Below are 16,431 nucleotides of genomic sequence, written 5' to 3'. Positions count from 1 at the left end.
TCCTTTGTCCAGTTTCGCGCCAGAGCAGGGCTGGGGGATCCCTAAACCGGTGTAGACTGGCTTATGCAGAGATGGGCCCCATCTGTGCCCATCAAAGCATTTCCAGAGGCTGGGGGAGGCTACTCCTCCCCAGCCTTCACACCTATTTCCAAAGGGAGAGGGTGTTACACCCTCTCTCAGAGGAAATCCTTTGTTCTGCCTTCCTGGGCCAGGGCTGCCTAGACCCCAGGAGGGCAGAAGCCTGTCTGAGGAGTTGGCAGCAGCTGCAGTGGAGACCCCGGAATGGAGGTTTGGCAGTACCCGGGTTCTATGCTAGAGACCCGGGGGATCATGGAATTGTCTCCCCAATGCCATTCTCCCCAATGCCAGAATGGCATTGGGGTGACAATTCCACGATCTTAGACATGTTACATGGCCATGTTCGGAGTTACCATTGTGACGCTATACATAGGTAGTGACCTATGTATAGTGCACGCGTGAAATGGTGTCCCTGCACTCACAAAGTCCGGGGAATTGGCCCTGAACAATGTGGGGGCACCTTGGCTAGTCCCAGGGTGATCACACACTAAGTAACTTTGCACCCAACCTTCACCAGGTGAAGGTTAGACATATAGGTGACTTATAAGTTACTTAAGTGCAGTGGTAAATGGCTGTGAAATAACGTGGACGTTATTTCACTCAGGCTGCACTGGCAGGCCTGTGTAAGAATTGTCAGATCTCCCTATGGGTGGCAAAAGAAATGCTGCAGCCCATAGGGATCTCCTGGAACCCCAATACCCTGGGTACCTCAGTACCATATACTAGGGAATTATAAGGGTGTTCCAGTATGCCAATGTGAATTGGTGAAATTGGTCACTAGCCTGTTAGTGACAATTTGGAAAGCAGAGAGAGCATAACCACTGAGGTTCTGGTTAGCAGAGCCTCAGTGAGAGTCATCACACAGGGAACACATACAGGGCACACTTATGAGCACTGGGGCCCTGCCTGGCAGGGTCCCAGTGTCACATACACTATACCAACATATATACAGTGAAATATGGGGGTAACATGCCAGGCAAGATGGTACTTTCCTACAGTTGTCCATAAGGAAAGAATAGCCTCCAGTATGTCAGACCAACATCACACTTGCAAGCATAACACACACATTCTCTCACACACACAATTTTTACACACTCCTCATTACATCTCTTGCACATTTATTTTCACACTTAAAAAAATAAATATTTAGATTTATTAGCAGTAAAGAAAGATACATAAACATGCAACAAGTGTTCATACTTTACACATTATGACAACATTAATCGTCAATTGAGGTGTGTCATTGTGTAAATAGTGTAATCCGCTGACCATATAGTCGGACCCTAAAAACAGGCAATGGTAAGTCCCCCCCTCCTCCTGTTCCCTCCACCTAAGCTTTCAAGTAAGAGACGCATATAAACAAAAATAGATTCATCATTGATATCACATGTGGGTCACAGCACTTACAGCAATATATCAATGGTGAACTATAAGTCAGGGGTTGGGGTTGGGGCTGGTCTTCCCTCACCAGTGGGACCTAAATTGTCTGCACTTTGCAGTACGGGTGTGTCCCCTTCTTGCAAACTGAATTCCAGCAAAGCGTGAGTCATCTCGACCCATGTCAGCAAGACTTCCTGGGCTTGGTTATCTGACCTAGTTCGCCTCATGTATTTCCTCCACCCCTGCCCACTCTACCAGGTCACCCTCGCAGGTTTCTCTCATTGGGACACGGGGGTCAACCAATGGATAGCTATATGACGTTTTGCTACTACCAGACCAAAGAGGGTGTAACACCTGCTAAGTTTTTTCTGTGGGTTAAACGGGAGGAGACCTAGGAGGCATTTCTCAATTGTGTGTGGAAGCTCCCAACCAGTGGCACTTTCGTACATCTGTACTCGGTCACACTCGCACACACCTACATTCCTATTAGTCAATCAGTTTTTATTTTCTTAGGAAAGCTTGCCTTGGTGCTTCTGCTCTACCAGTCTTTACTTTTGGTGAAGCTTAATAAATACATTCTCTATACACTATTAAAAAAATATATTGCCATGTCAATGTTTGTTACAAGTATGATGTGAATGAAAAGTGTGCTTCCTTAAAATAGTTCTACTTTGCTAATTTGTTTTCCCATATGGATCAAGCAGTAACAGTATTGGAAATGAACTAATCCCCTTTCTAACATGTAATATCACAGTATCCAATTGATCTTATAAAATGCTTGACTTCTTCAGCAACCATGGTTTTTATCCAGTAACACTTTGCATTCTGGGATTTTTCAGACCCACCTTATAATGAGAAAAAAAAAACTACAAGTCCCAGAATGAAGCAGTGTGGTCAATGGAAAGCTAGGACTAGCTGAAGGTGCCACACAATCCTCAATTCAGCACCATACACCAAATCCTCAGTCCTACTCTCCCTCCTCACGCCACCCCAAATCCTCAGTCCACTCCCCCCTCTTGCACAAGGCCTGTAGTGTAGTTGTATTGCCTAGTATTATCAAGAGCTAATGGGAAGGTCCAATCTACTCCTTCAGGGTTTTGAAACCAGAGATCTTGCTATTTGGTCTTAACTGCCCAAATAAAGTTATTCAATGGTTTCTGCAACTTTTAAAACATGGGGCTATTCTGAGAGAGGGACCATGCCAGAAGTACGAAGAGAATCCTGCAAAGCCTGGCCATCTTAGTCACAGATACACTTGAAAACCACATTAGTCCACCCATGTGCCAAGCTTGACAATATTTCTTCAACTTCCAAAGCAATGGCTTATAGTTAGCTTGAATTATTCCTTTTTACATGGGGAGTAATCATTACTTCAAAATATGGTACTGATTCACTTGCCTACTGAAACGGAATACAAACCTTCAATGCAGGGAGCTGGTTGTGTCAGACAGATACCTACTCAACTTATGATTTCTGGTTGTAGGAAAGTACCATCTTGCCTGGCATGTTCCCCCATTTTCACTGTAGGTATGTATGTTTTAGCCCTTGTGTCACTGGGATCCTGCTAGGCAGGACCCCAGTGCTCATAGTATGTGCCCTGTATGTGTTCCCTGTGTGGTGCCTAACTGAGGCTCTGCTAACCAGAAACTCAGTGTTTATGCTCTCTCTGCTTTCTAAATTTGTCACTGCAGGCTAGTGAATAATTTTACCAATTCTCATTGGCACACTGGTACACCCATATAATTCCCTTTTATATTGTACTTAGGTATCCAGGGTATTGGGGTTCTCTGAGATCCCTATGGGTTGCAGCATTTCTTTTGCCACCCATAGGGAGCTCTGGCAATTCGTACACAAGCCTGCCACTGCAGCCCGAGTGAAATAACGTCCACGTTATTTCACAGCCATTTTTCACTGCACATAAGTAGCTTATAAGTCACCTATATGTCTAACCTTCACCTGGTGAAGGTTGGGTGCCAAGTTACTTAGGGCCAGATGTACCAAAGGATTTTACCCATTCTGTGTCTATGGGAAAAAGCTTTCGTACATATGGCCCTTAGTGTGTGGGCACCTTGGCACTAGCCAAGGTGCCCCCACAACGTTCAGGGCAAATACCCCGGACTTTGTGAGTGCGGGGACACCATTACACGTGTGCACTATACATAGGTCACTACCTGTGTATAGCGTCACAATGGTAACTCTGAACATGGCCAAGTAACATGTCTAAGATCATGGAATTGTCACCCCAATACCATTCTGGTATTGGGAGGACAATTCCATGATCCCCCGGGTCTCTAGCACAGAACCCGGGTACTGCCAAACTGCCTTTCTGGGGTTTCCACTGCAGCTGCTGCCAACCCCTCAGACAGGATTCTACCCTCCTGGGGTCTGGGCAGCCCCAGCCCAGGAAGGCAGAACAAAGGATTTTCTCTGAGAGAGGGTGTTACACCCTCTCCCTTTGGAAATAGGTGTGAAGGGCTGGGGAGAAGTAGCCTCCCCCAGTCTCTGGAAATGCTTTGATGGGCACAGATGGTGCCCATCTCTGCATAAGCCACTCTACACCGGTTCAGGGATCCCCCAGCCCTGCTCTGGCGCGAAACTGGACAAAGGAAAGGGGAGTGACCACTCCCCTGACCAGTACCTCCCAGGGGAGGTGCCCAGAGCTCCTCCAGTGTGTCCCAGACCTGTCATCTTGGAAACAGAGGTGTTGGGGGCACACTGGACTGCTCTGAGTGGCCAGTACCAGCAGGTGAAGTCAGAGACCCCCTCTGGTAGGCTCTTACCTCTCTTGGTAGCCAAATCTCCTTTTTTGGCTATTTAGGGTCTCTCCTCTGGGGAATTCTTCAGATAACGAATGCAAGAGCTCACCAGAGTTCCTCTGCACTTCCCTCTTCGGCTTCTGCCAAGGATCGACCGCTGACTGCTCCAGGACGCCTGCAAAAACCGCAACAAAGTAGCAAGACGACTACCAGCAACATTGTAGCGCCTCATCCTGCCGGCTTTCTCAACTGTTTCCTGGTGGTGCATGCTCTAGGGGTCATCTGCCTTCACCCTGCACTAGAAGCCAAGAAGAAATCTCCTGTGGGTCGACTGAATCTTCCCCCTGTTAATGCAGGGACCAAAAGACTGCATCACCGGTCCTCTGGGTCCCCTCTCATCCTGACGAGCGTGGTCCCTGGAACACAGGAACTCTATCCGAGTGACTCCCACAGTTCAGTGATCCTTCAGTCCAAGTTTGGTGGAGGTACGTCCTTGCCTCCCCACGCTAGACTGCAAACCTGTGCACTGCGTGATTTGCAGCTGCTCCGGCTTCTGTGCACTCCTCCAAGGATTCCTTCGTGCACAGCCTAGCCTGGGTCCTCAGCACTCCGTCCTGCAGTGCTCAACCCTCTGAGTTGGACTCCAACATCGTGGGACCCTCCTTTGTGACTTTGAGCCAGCTACGGTTCACAAATCTTCTAAGTGCCTGCTCCGGTACTTCTGTGCGTGCTGCCTGCTTCTGTAGGGGCTCTCGGAGTTGCTGAGCGCCCCCTCTGTCTCCTCCTCCAAGGGGCGACATCCTGATCCTCCCTGGTCCCCAGCAGCCCCCAAAAACCTCTACAACGACCCTTGCAGCTAGAAAGGCTTGTTTGTGATATTTCTGCATGGAAACACTTCTGCAACCTTCAGTACGCTGTGGGACATCTTCCATCCAAAGGAGAAGTTCCTAGCTCTCTTCGTTGTTGCAGAATCCTAAGCTTCTTCCATCCGGAGGCAGCCTTTTTGCACCTTCATGTGGGGTTTCCTGGGCTCCTGCCCCCCCCCGGACACTATCGCGACTCTTGGACTTGGTCCCCTTGCCTTGTAGGTCCTCAGGTCCAGGAATCCGTCTTCAGTGCTTTGCTGGTGTTTGTGGTTCTTGCAGAATCCTCCTATCATGACTATTGTGTCCTTTTGGGGTAGTAGGTATACTTTACTCCTACTTTTCAGGGTCTTGGGGTGGGGTATCTTGGACAGCCTGACTGTTTTCTTTCAGTCCCAGCGACCCTCTACAAGCTCCCATAGGTCTGGGGTCCATTCGTTATTCACATTCCACTTTTGGATTATATGGTTTGTGTTGCCCCTAGACCTATGTTTGCCTATTGCATCCTATTGTAATTCTACACTGTTTGCATTACTTTTCTTACTCTTATTTACCTGTTTTGGGTTTGTGTACGTATAACTTGTGTATATTACTTACCTTTTTACTGAGGGTACTGCCTGAGATACTTGTGACATATTGTCATAAAAATAAAGTACCTTTATTTTTAGTAACTGTGTATTGTGTTTTCTTATGATATTGTGCTATATGATATAAGTGGTGTAGTAGGAGCTTTGCATGTCTCCTAGTTCAGCCTAAGCTGCCTTGCCATAGCTACCTTCTATCAGCCTAAGCTGCTAGAAACAACTCTTTTCTACTATTAAGGGATAACTGGACCTGGCACAGGGTGTATGTACCACAAGGTACCCACTATAGGCCAGGCCAGCCTCATACACTGGTGACCAGCCTAAAGTCCTGTTATCTGACCACAGAGTTCTAATTTCTTTACCGATTGTGGGAGGGCATGGGGGCGGTCAGTTATTTATATAAACTGTCTATGCATGCAGATGATGATCTGATAATAGGCCCCACTGATATGAACTCCTTTGACTAGGTTCCTGATGATTTGTTCCCAAATGTTTCTGCGATAAAGGCAAATAGTAGTGGGAGAGTGAGCTTGCCTGTCTCACACCTCTGTGGATGCCAAAATAAGAAGAACCTTCATCACTGCCGTAGGGTTCCCCTACCCCCACTGTTGGAGCTGGCCCTTTTTGCAGGGGTGTCCCCAAACTTTTTACCTTCTTGCTCCTAATTTTGTTCTCACCTGTTTCTGTTAGCTTTACGACTCTAGGCACTTTACCACTGTTAACCAGTGGTAAAGTGCATATGCTCTGTCTAAATTGTATCAGTGATTGGTTTATCCATGATTGGCATATTTGATTTACTAGTAAGTCCCCAGTGAAGTGCACTGTGTGCCCCCAAGGCCTTAAATCGATTGCTACTAGTGGGCCTGCAACACTGATTGGGCCATCCACATGAGTAGCCCTGCAAACATGTCTCAGGCCTGCCACTGGTGTCAATTTTGGGTTGTAGGGGCTCCAGCTGGATACTCCCTATCTGGTGTCCCAAGTTCACCACAGACCCCTACCCAATCTGGCACTTACTGGCCTTAATAGTGAGGCCTGCATTCTACTTCCTGGAGATGTTGCAAGTGGCCCTCCAAGTTAGAGCTGAAGACAGCAATGTCATCTATGTAGGCGCCACTGAAGTTCTTGAACCCAGCTAGGACTTGGTTGACCAGCCTCTGGAATGTGGCAGGGGCATTCTTCAACCCTAAAGGCATCACACTGAACTGATAATGCCCTTCTGGCATTCAGAATGCCAACATTTTTTGCCACCTTGGTCATGGCAATCTGCCAATAACCAGACATTGGATCAAACGTGCTAAGTAACTTGGCAGCTCCCACCGGTCACTCAGCGCATTAATTCAGGGGATGGGGTGCGGATCAGTCATGGTGATGGAATGGAGCCCACAGTAGTCAACACAAAGTCAGTTCAGGTGTGATACTGGTTGGAGCAGCCTTGGGGACCAGAACCACTAGGATGAACCAAGGACTGCTGTAGTGCTCAATCACCCCTAACTCCAGCATCTTGGAGACTTCCTCTTTGATGCTGTTACTCACCCTATCAGTCAACCAGTAAGACTTGTGCTTAACAGGCTGGCTGTCCACAGTGACAATGTCATGGGAACACCACTGGGTGACTCCAGGGATGAGTGAGAACATGGAGGTAAACTGTCCCAGTCCCTCTGCTGTTCCAGAGTTAGAGTAGGCGAAAGGTTCCCACCCTCCACTGACCCATCATGGTCTTTGGAAGACAAGAGAGCGGGGAGAGGTTCACTCTCCTCTTCCACCCCATCATCCGTGACCAAGAGCATGGTCGACTCAGACCTCTGAAAGTGCAGCTTGAGCCAGTTCATGTGTAGGACCCTCAAAGGGTTCCTAGGAGTCTGCATGTCCACCAGGTAGGTGGCATTACTCTTGCGCTCCTTCACCTCAAAATGCGCAGATCAAAGGTCTTGGAGAGCATGGGGCTTTACTGGGGCCATCACCCACACTTTCTGGCCAGGCTGAAACTCAGAGTGGTATTCTGGTCATACCAGCATTTCATGTCCCAGTGGCTATCTTCCAGATTCTCCTGGGTGAGTTTTCGGAACAGGGCTGTCTGGTTCCTGAAGGCCAGCATGTAATTGAATACATCCTGGGGTGGCTTCTTAGGAGCTTGCTCCCAGCCCTCCTTCATCAAGCTGAACAGCCCTCTCACAAGGTGCAATTACAGTACCTCAAAAAGGCTGAAGCCAACACCATTCTGCGGAACCTCCCTGTAGGCAAACAACATGCATGGTAACAGGACGTCCCACTTATGCCTCACGGGTTCTGAGAGACCCATAATCATGTCCTTCAGGGTATGGTTGAACCTTTTGACCAACCCACTGCTTTGGGAGTGGTAAGGTGTGGTGAACTTGTAGGTAACACCACATGCCTTTGACATGGCTTTCATGTACAACATGAAATTGGTTCCCCAGTCAGATACCACCTCCTTGGGAAAACCAAAACAGATGAAGATACCCATAACTGTCCTGGCCACCGTAGGTGCAGTCACTGTCCTCAGAGGGATAGCTTCTGGATACTATTTGGCATGGTCCAACAAGACCAGGATAAACCTCTAGATCATGGCTGTCTTGGGATCCAGAGGCCCCACAATGTCAATGCCTACCTGCACAAAAGGGGTGCCCACGACATGAAACCTCTTCACAGATTTGCCCCTTGCCTGGCAGGTTTAACAGGTCCTGCAGAAAGCATATGAGTTTTTCCTCATTTGGGGACAATACAAGTGGGTGACAAGCCTGTCAAAGGCCTTGTTCTGCCCAAAATCACCTGACAGCATCACACTATGAGCCAGACCCAGTAGGAAGGCTCTGAAACACTGGGGTACCACCAGCACACGGACCACCCCAGGCTCAGCAACCTCAGGCTTGCTATACAGGAGATCATTCTTCCAGTAAATCAGATGAGATCCAGAGGCGTCACCAGCTGCCTGGGCCTCGGCCTATTTCCAAAGACCCTCAAGAGCGGGGCACACTTTCTGTGCAGAACTCTGCCCTGGTGAGGCCTTTCCACTGCCAATGGGTCAGCTCAGGTAGGGCCCCCAGTTCAGCCACTTCTTCCCCTGTGGGTTCTAGGGTGTCTCCCCCCCACCCCCCCAGGTTCAACCTCCTCCCAGACCGTATGAATCTCAGGAGTGGGTTTCCCACATCCTTTGCCCCTTCTCCTCCTGGCAGGAACCTGGGCCACTGTTTCAGACTCCAGGTCCTTCTGATCAACCACTCTGGTGGCCATGGACCGTGTGGTCATGCACGCCTATTCTGCCAATCCTAACATTTTCAAGTGCGACCTGAGCATCTTCATTCCAGGCGGTATGCTCCAGGTCGTTCCCTAGTAGGCAGTCAAACATGTATGGCTGGGCTGACAGCTACCCTCAAGGAACCTGAGGCCCCTGCCTATTCAAAGGGAACCTGAGCTACTAAACATTGGTGCTCATTGTTGTCCTTCTTAGTGTTGTCAAGCATGAGGGTTCTCTGGACCACCTCACCGTCATCAAGGAAGACTAGGGTTAACTCAACTGGCTCCCCACCACTAACTGGGGCCAGTTCCTCCCATGGTGCATGGGACCATCTAAATATCAAGCCAACTGTACTCTGTAATACAGGATGTCTAGTCAAAGGTGCATCGTGAAACCATAGTATTCGTTTCTGTAGATTTGCAGTAAATATATTTCCTGCTGTCTGCACAGATACCTTTGACTTATCTGTCTTGTCTGTGGTTCTTGCTGCAACCATGACATAGCATTATTAGTTGCTTGCACCAGACATACTTCAGGCAAGGCAGCAGTAGTTGTGTCTTATACCGGAGATATGGACGAAGCGCTACTGGGGCCAGGCTGCTCCTGATCATTGGGAGTGCAGTTAACAAAAGGCGTCTGTCATGTCAGTTCTCAGATCAAAATCCAATCTGAAATTGTACATCTGCTAAAAAGAAATTTAAAAAACACCTTTTTGTTGAAGATGGATGAAATATTTATTTCAGGTCCAGCAGTTGCCTACCAACGGAACAGTAGTGACGGCGATTAAAAAATGAGCAAGGGCATTTTAATACTGGAAGGGTGGAGAGTATTTTTAAATACAGATAGTGCTTGGAAAGCTTCACTAGTGGGGAGAGACATGCAGTAAGAGAGGTCCCGTTCTTGCAGCTTTATTCAGCAAGTACCTAAATTGAAAAAAAAAAAAGTAAAATGTACCAATTTAGAAGCTAGAGACACTGATTTAACAATGTCGGGTATGCTACTTTTTGTATGTGATGTCTTGTGAAAGGCATGTAGCTTCTTCCAAAGGTCTCAGTCTGGCACAAATTCAAAATCCGTAATAGGAAAATAACTTTCAAATATCTGCTTAAACTGCTTAATGTGCAAGTTAGGTTGGGAAACTGGGTAATTAACTACATCCCCCGACTACTGCCCACTACCCCTCACCAACCTACTCAGAAACAGATTAGCTCCACTTAGAGTGCTGCAGTTGCTGCTGTAACATTTCTAATTAACACCAAAAATGTAAAAATATCACAACGGCTCTTGCTTTCCTTATATAGTCCCTATCATTATTAGATGTACTATGAGAAATCTCTTATCTGTAAAGATGTACATGACAGCACTGATCAAAAGCAAAACTCCTCCCCCGTTTAACCCCCCCCCCAAAAAAAATTATATAAATATAGTTCTTTATTCTCACAACCCTACCACAACACTCTCTACAGTTTAAACCTACATCCAGCCGAGAGCTGTACGATCGGTTTTCCATCTGAGCAGATGGCCCGTCATCGCAGCGCCGGCTTTCTCAAGAAAAAGGGACATATTTTGGCTTAAAATACACAAAATATTTAATGCTTTAGTTAGCGTATATTTTCACAGTACATTTCACCCATGAGTACATTCTTTCTTCAGCACGAGAGGAAGTGACGAACACATCGAGACAACCTTTTCCTTTGAATTTATTTTTCAATATACGATTTGGATACAAACAGTAATAGTTCGGAGTAGTCAGAGTAGTATGTTCTTTTGGTATTTTCAACATACTAACAGAATTAAGCAAAGTGGACGGGCTAGTGACGGAGCCAATCTCTGCAGGAAAGGAGGAAAATGTCATGAAAAATATCATTTAAATCTCATGTTTGATGCTCGGAAATCTTCTAAGCAGCTGATTCACTTCATTCGGTGGCAAATGACCCGATTGGCTCTCTGCTTTTTTCCCAGCCTTGCGTTCTGCCTGACAAACAAAAAATACGCATTAGAAAGCAAAACACTTTTTAATAGGTACAAAACCAAACGGGACCACTCCAAAGTCTGAAGATTGTACGTGCATCAAAAGTTAATTCTCAAGCTCAGGAACTGTACTGGTCTTGTCATTATACGGCACTCAAAATGCTATTGTTTATCCAACGGGGGTGTTAAAATGTCCTCAATAGGCATTTACCCACCTCTAGGACACTATAAATAGCTTCTGTAATTTTTGGAGCTGAAGCCTTAATACTGGAAGGAGTCCTGTTAATACCATCATCATCAAATACTTTATTCACTATTTTTCAAGCATAAAAGTACATAAACAAGACCACAAATATTTACACATCATATGAACTCTGACATACCAAGCCCACCCCATCAAGTGAGACCCAGGCCACCAAATACAGATATCTCATACAAGTTAAAAATACACCTTAAAACAGTCTAAATATAATCGCACATTATTCCAATAGTTCCGTAAAAACATTACATACAAATAGCTAGTTAAAAGATTCAACCATATCAGGAAACTAAGGAGCAGAGGCTATCACTTTAGCTCTAATGGACCAACTCCACAGAATATATCTGGATACTGTGCAGACAACTGTGTTGTGGACTCAGTGCACAGGAGACAAATCATGCTGATACTGGCTGCATCCAAGTTGTTTACATAGGGGAATAATCTATACATTAGTAGGCCAGGTATACAAGGGGCAGAAAAAAAAAGAAATGTTCCAGAGATTCCGCCACTTGCTGGCATGTTGGACATAGTGAGCTCAGAGTGCTAGAAGGATTCAACTTAGCATGCACGGACAGTAGGGGTAGGGTGCCATAACGAAATTTGATACAACGTCCTTGCAGCTGCGGACGAAACAGTCTAGGAATGACTCAAAAGATGTCTCAGGCTTAAAATCTAAAGAGTTACAAGCTAGGGACCTTTGTGTAGCGCTACTGGTTTCAACATCATAGATATATACACCCAATATTAAGGGCAGTCCTCGAAAGATATTTTTTAGTAGGAGGGGAAGACCACAATTCACCTAAGCCTACTTGAAGGAGAAGATTTTTAACCTTGCATATCCACTTAATTTTGCCCAGAATTATCATGGAAACCACGTCCTGGAGGGAGCCATAATAATCCACGTGGTTCAGCGAGAACGTCAACCTTCGCCAAAACAGTAATGGTTTTAATTACGCCTTGTGGGTAATGGCTTCCATGCCCAGGTCGTGTAGGAGTGGTATAGTGGGGTATTTTTGGGAAGATTAGTGTTCTTGAGAATGTATTCTCTGGCACCCTGGGGGTAGATCAGCATTACCCCACACCTCAGCCCCATAGAGGGCACTAACCTCCGCCTAGGCCCTGAAAATCTGTAAAGCAGTGGCTATATACCTGGATCGTGATGCTCTGTAGGATGTAGAAATGGCAGCAGAGTGCTAAGATAGTATCAAACTACTCCTTTCAAACTGAGAAGACCAGGACATAGTGCTAGTTAACTTAATACCCAGGTAAGTGAATTCAGGGACCTTGTCCAATGGGAGGCCACCAACAATAAGGAACCCTTAAAAGGCTTATGGGGTCTGATGACCAAAAACGTTGTTTTACAGTGGTTATTCACCAGACCCCAGCTAGGACAAAAGACTGCAAACTTTATATACTAAAAGTTGGGGTCCACTAGGGGTCTTTGACATCAAAGTATCATCAGAAAATAAAAGGAGAGGGATATTACGCCCAGCCAGTTGTGGGGCATCATTTTTGACGTCCTCTAAGTAGGAAGCCACATAATTAAAGGAAAAAACAGGCGGTGCAAGGACGCACCCTTGGCAAACTCCTTTTGCTATTGGGATTCGCTCAGTTAGGTTACCATCCTGACCCCATCTAACTTGGCCATATATATCATCATGAAGGAGAACCAAAAACGTCAAGAGAACATGTGGAACCCCACACCTCTTGAGGACCTCCCACAACTTTTCATGCAGCACAAAATCAAACGCGGACTTAAGGTCTACGAAGACCAGGTAAAGTGGTGCCTTTTGTAAAAGAACTTTCTTCCAAAAAAATTAATAAAAACCTACAAAGCTGATCGATTGTAAGGCCTGATGCTCCTCAATCATCCTTCCAGTTTCGCTAAGATTAGCCTAGCAAAAACCTTCTGGGCAACATCAAGGAGTATAATCAGCCTATAATTCAGGGGCAAGTCCAGCGCACCCTTTTAAAAAATCTGGATAGTTTCAGCAGCTTTCAAGCAGGGTGAAATACTGTCCCCGATAAGATTTGTTAGCATATTAAAATACACTGATCAGGCCTCAATATCTGCCAAAAAGATTGCCTGTTATTATTACACACCTACCAAAATTTACACCTCTTAGTCATTTGCAGAAGCAACTAAGAAAGAAACCCACCTCTGAGCAGTGGGGGAAGGGTGGGGTGGGGGTGTTGGATTGCAGCAAAATAAGACAAACAGCTGAGCCTCAGGGGTACATCTAGACCCAAACACTCCCAGCAATCAGGCAGGACAAAGGTTTCAAGAAACGGGGTTGGAGCTAACTCCATAGCCATTATGTGAGGAAAAAGTGACAAACTGTGCAATATAAATATTTTGGACGAATCTGATAACAAACATTGTTTGTAGATCTGACACTGTTCCCAGGCTTCAACTAATGTCAAGTCCAGAAAAATGTTCCTGACCCATTGTTGACTAAAAGAAGCAGTTTTATTTTACCCAATGAGATGTTGTAACATATTCATGGGTAAAGCTGCCCTTATGTACAGGTCTCAAAATACCGAGCTTAGTAGCAGTGCTTAATTTGAGCTGGTAGTTGCAAGTGGAGCCCACTGGCACTCTTTTTTTAGGGTCCCACACATATTTTTCCTCATTAGACTTTGTTACAGAACAAGAGAGAGAAAAACACAAAAGGGAGACATTGACAAAGGAAAAAAGCAAAGATGAAAAATAACCAGTAAGATAAAAGGGCAGGGAGTGCCTGGTGGTGGACGAAAGTGGTACACAGTAGAATCATGTTTAGAAAGTATAGGTATTTGGCTCTCGTGACGTTTGAAATTGACGGGTACAGACTCCTGAACAAGACTTTGGGCCCTTGTATTTATTTTACGAATTAAGGACTTTCCTAGTGGATTACCACACGTTAAGCTGGAGTGTGTGAGTGGTAAGTCACAGATTCAATTTCCAAAATACTATTCCTCATTTTTAAGTTAATTGTGTGAGATGAGTTGGTAATGTAGCTGCTTGTAAATGCATTGACACTCCTGTGCCTCACTAAATAATAATCCAATGGTTATTGTTACCATGCCACACTGAGCAGCTCCTATAAATGTAACATATTGAGCCACATCCATGCAGGAATGCACCAGGCATTTATTAACAAGCCGGCAAAAAAGGTGTCAAGTAGGGAGTTTAATGTGCAGAGATTGCAGCCTCGATGGTAGAGGTCTAGTTAGAATACAGATAGAAAGTTATTTGTTTTTGAAGATTGGTCCAATTCCATGTAAAGATGAAAGGAATCAAAGGCAAGGCAGATGTCAAGTATAGGCGTTATTGTTTTCCATTTTAATCCATTGCAGTATTTAAATACCCTGTGCGGAAGTCTGTGCTGCCTTTGTGACACAGCCGTACCAGAATCTGTTTTGGTAATCGTAGAAAAGGTTACTTTCTTCAATGAAAGTAGATATTTCTCTTGAAGCTGATCTATCCATCTTTTTGCCCAGAGGTTAGGTGAGCCTTTGTTTGAAGGCTTTTTTGATTTAAGGTGTTCTTTTAGAAATTGACCTATAGCCAAGGAGTTTTTGATATTTCTGGCTGGATTGGATACAGAGCTATTAATAAGGATATTCTTGCATAAATAAGCAGCACATGGGTTTGCCAGTGATTGTGCTGGCCTACAAGCTTCCACAGCCATGATGAAGTCCTGCGTGGTCACAAGGGTAAGGCTGAGTTAACTGTGGTTGTTTTCATGATTTTTTTTCTAGTAAACTGCACAGCACTGCTGGAATTGTGAATGAGCAATGATTGAACAACGGAGAGGGAAGCAGGGGTCTAAAACTATTTGGAGGGTTAGAAGGATTGTAGGTGTGCCAGGCACACAGCAAGGACAAGTGGTGAGACCTCTGAATGTGCTGCCAGGTCATCAGGATGTCCAAAGGTACTGCCACTTTAGGTACTGTGGTTAGAGGACCTTTTTTGTCCTGTGAATTCGTCTAGCAGGTATGTTTTAGTGAGCTTGAAGCCCATCATCAGCTCACCTTGTTCAAAACTCCTGTCTCATGTTGAGGTCTCTTAACCACTGTCTACTCTTCAGGCCACAGGTCAGCTTTCGAGGTCACAGGGCAGGTTATTCTGAAGCAAGGCAGGAATTAGGTCTCCTGGCGTTCCTGGCTCCACTCAGGTTTTCCTACTACCTATTCCTGGGTTGTTCTTCAGAAGAAAAGAAAACTGAACATCCATGCTGCTCACCATTTAACGATTAAGCAGCGGCTCTTCTTGTAGGTGTGTGCTGTGCCAACATGGGCATTTATTGGAAAGAATATATAGTTCAATGATTACACATTGAGACACAAATATGCATTTCATTAGCATCCAGGCAATGACACATTTAACTGGATCCGCTAAACATGTACGGAGTGAACAAACCACAAGAGAGCCCAGATTAATTTAGGAAAAATATAATGCTGCATGAATATGCTCTACTAGAAAAGATAAATATTCTGACTGGACAACTGTGCACTACCTAGCTCCTTGTAGTCACCATCATCCACTTACTAAGATTTCAATGAGTCAAAGGCACAATGGACATAGGAACTGTGCAAGATTATTGACAATAAATGAAAACAATGTGATTTTGAATAAAGCAAAGTGATATAAAACCTCTGCACTGCTTCTGGGTGACTAGTACTCTACAACCATTGACATGGCTCCCTGCATCATTCTTGAAAAGTTAAGGTACTTGTTTAGGGGTGTGATGCACTTCTTTTTTTTAAAGCACCATAGTTAACAGATGTTTTTTCTGAATTTTTGAGATACAGAGTTTACTTTTTAGGTCTGGCTACTCATAGCAGCAGTCACCTGACCATTTGTGATCAACAGAAAAGAGCTTTAAGTAGCTCACTTATGATAGAGGCATTGTCTCTGCCCACATTTGTTATCTTTCCATAATATTTGATTGGGCAGAAGGCTTGTACTGCCATTGGGAAACAGTGTTGTACTCCTGTTGGCTCCTAAGGGGCGTTCAGATACCTAAAACAAATGTAATTATGTGGCAGTTCGAAATGGAAGGCAAGAATAACCTCCAGCATGCCAGACCAACAGCACACATGCAAGTATAATGCACAGTCACACACATTCTCTCACACACTCAGTTTTACACAAACACACACACTCCTCTTCACTACATCTCTTGCACTCTTTCGTACATTTGTACTCTGTCACATTTGCACACAAACACACACACTCCCATTAGCCAATCTGCTTTAATTGTGTTAGTAAAGTTCGCTTTACTGCTTCTGCTATACC

General features: G+C 45.3%; 1 protein-coding gene across 1 annotated transcript in view; it reads right to left on the bottom strand.

Annotated features, from left to right (window-relative positions):
• Window positions 1-10,600: 10,600 nt before the first annotated feature.
• Window positions 10,601-16,431, bottom strand: part of CHCHD1 (coiled-coil-helix-coiled-coil-helix domain containing 1) — a 139,042-nt gene continuing 133,211 nt past the window's right edge. The window contains exon 3 of the mRNA XM_069240529.1: window positions 10,601-10,892. Within this exon, the coding sequence (XP_069096630.1) occupies window positions 10,785-10,892 (108 nt within the window). The 3' untranslated portion in view covers window positions 10,601-10,784. The remainder of the gene's footprint in view (window positions 10,893-16,431) is intronic.

Source organism: Pleurodeles waltl, chromosome 6 (assembly GCF_031143425.1).
Source record: "Pleurodeles waltl isolate 20211129_DDA chromosome 6, aPleWal1.hap1.20221129, whole genome shotgun sequence".
NCBI classification, from domain to species: domain Eukaryota; kingdom Metazoa; phylum Chordata; class Amphibia; order Caudata; family Salamandridae; genus Pleurodeles; species Pleurodeles waltl.
This window is presented reverse-complemented; position numbering and strand designations above follow the sequence as displayed.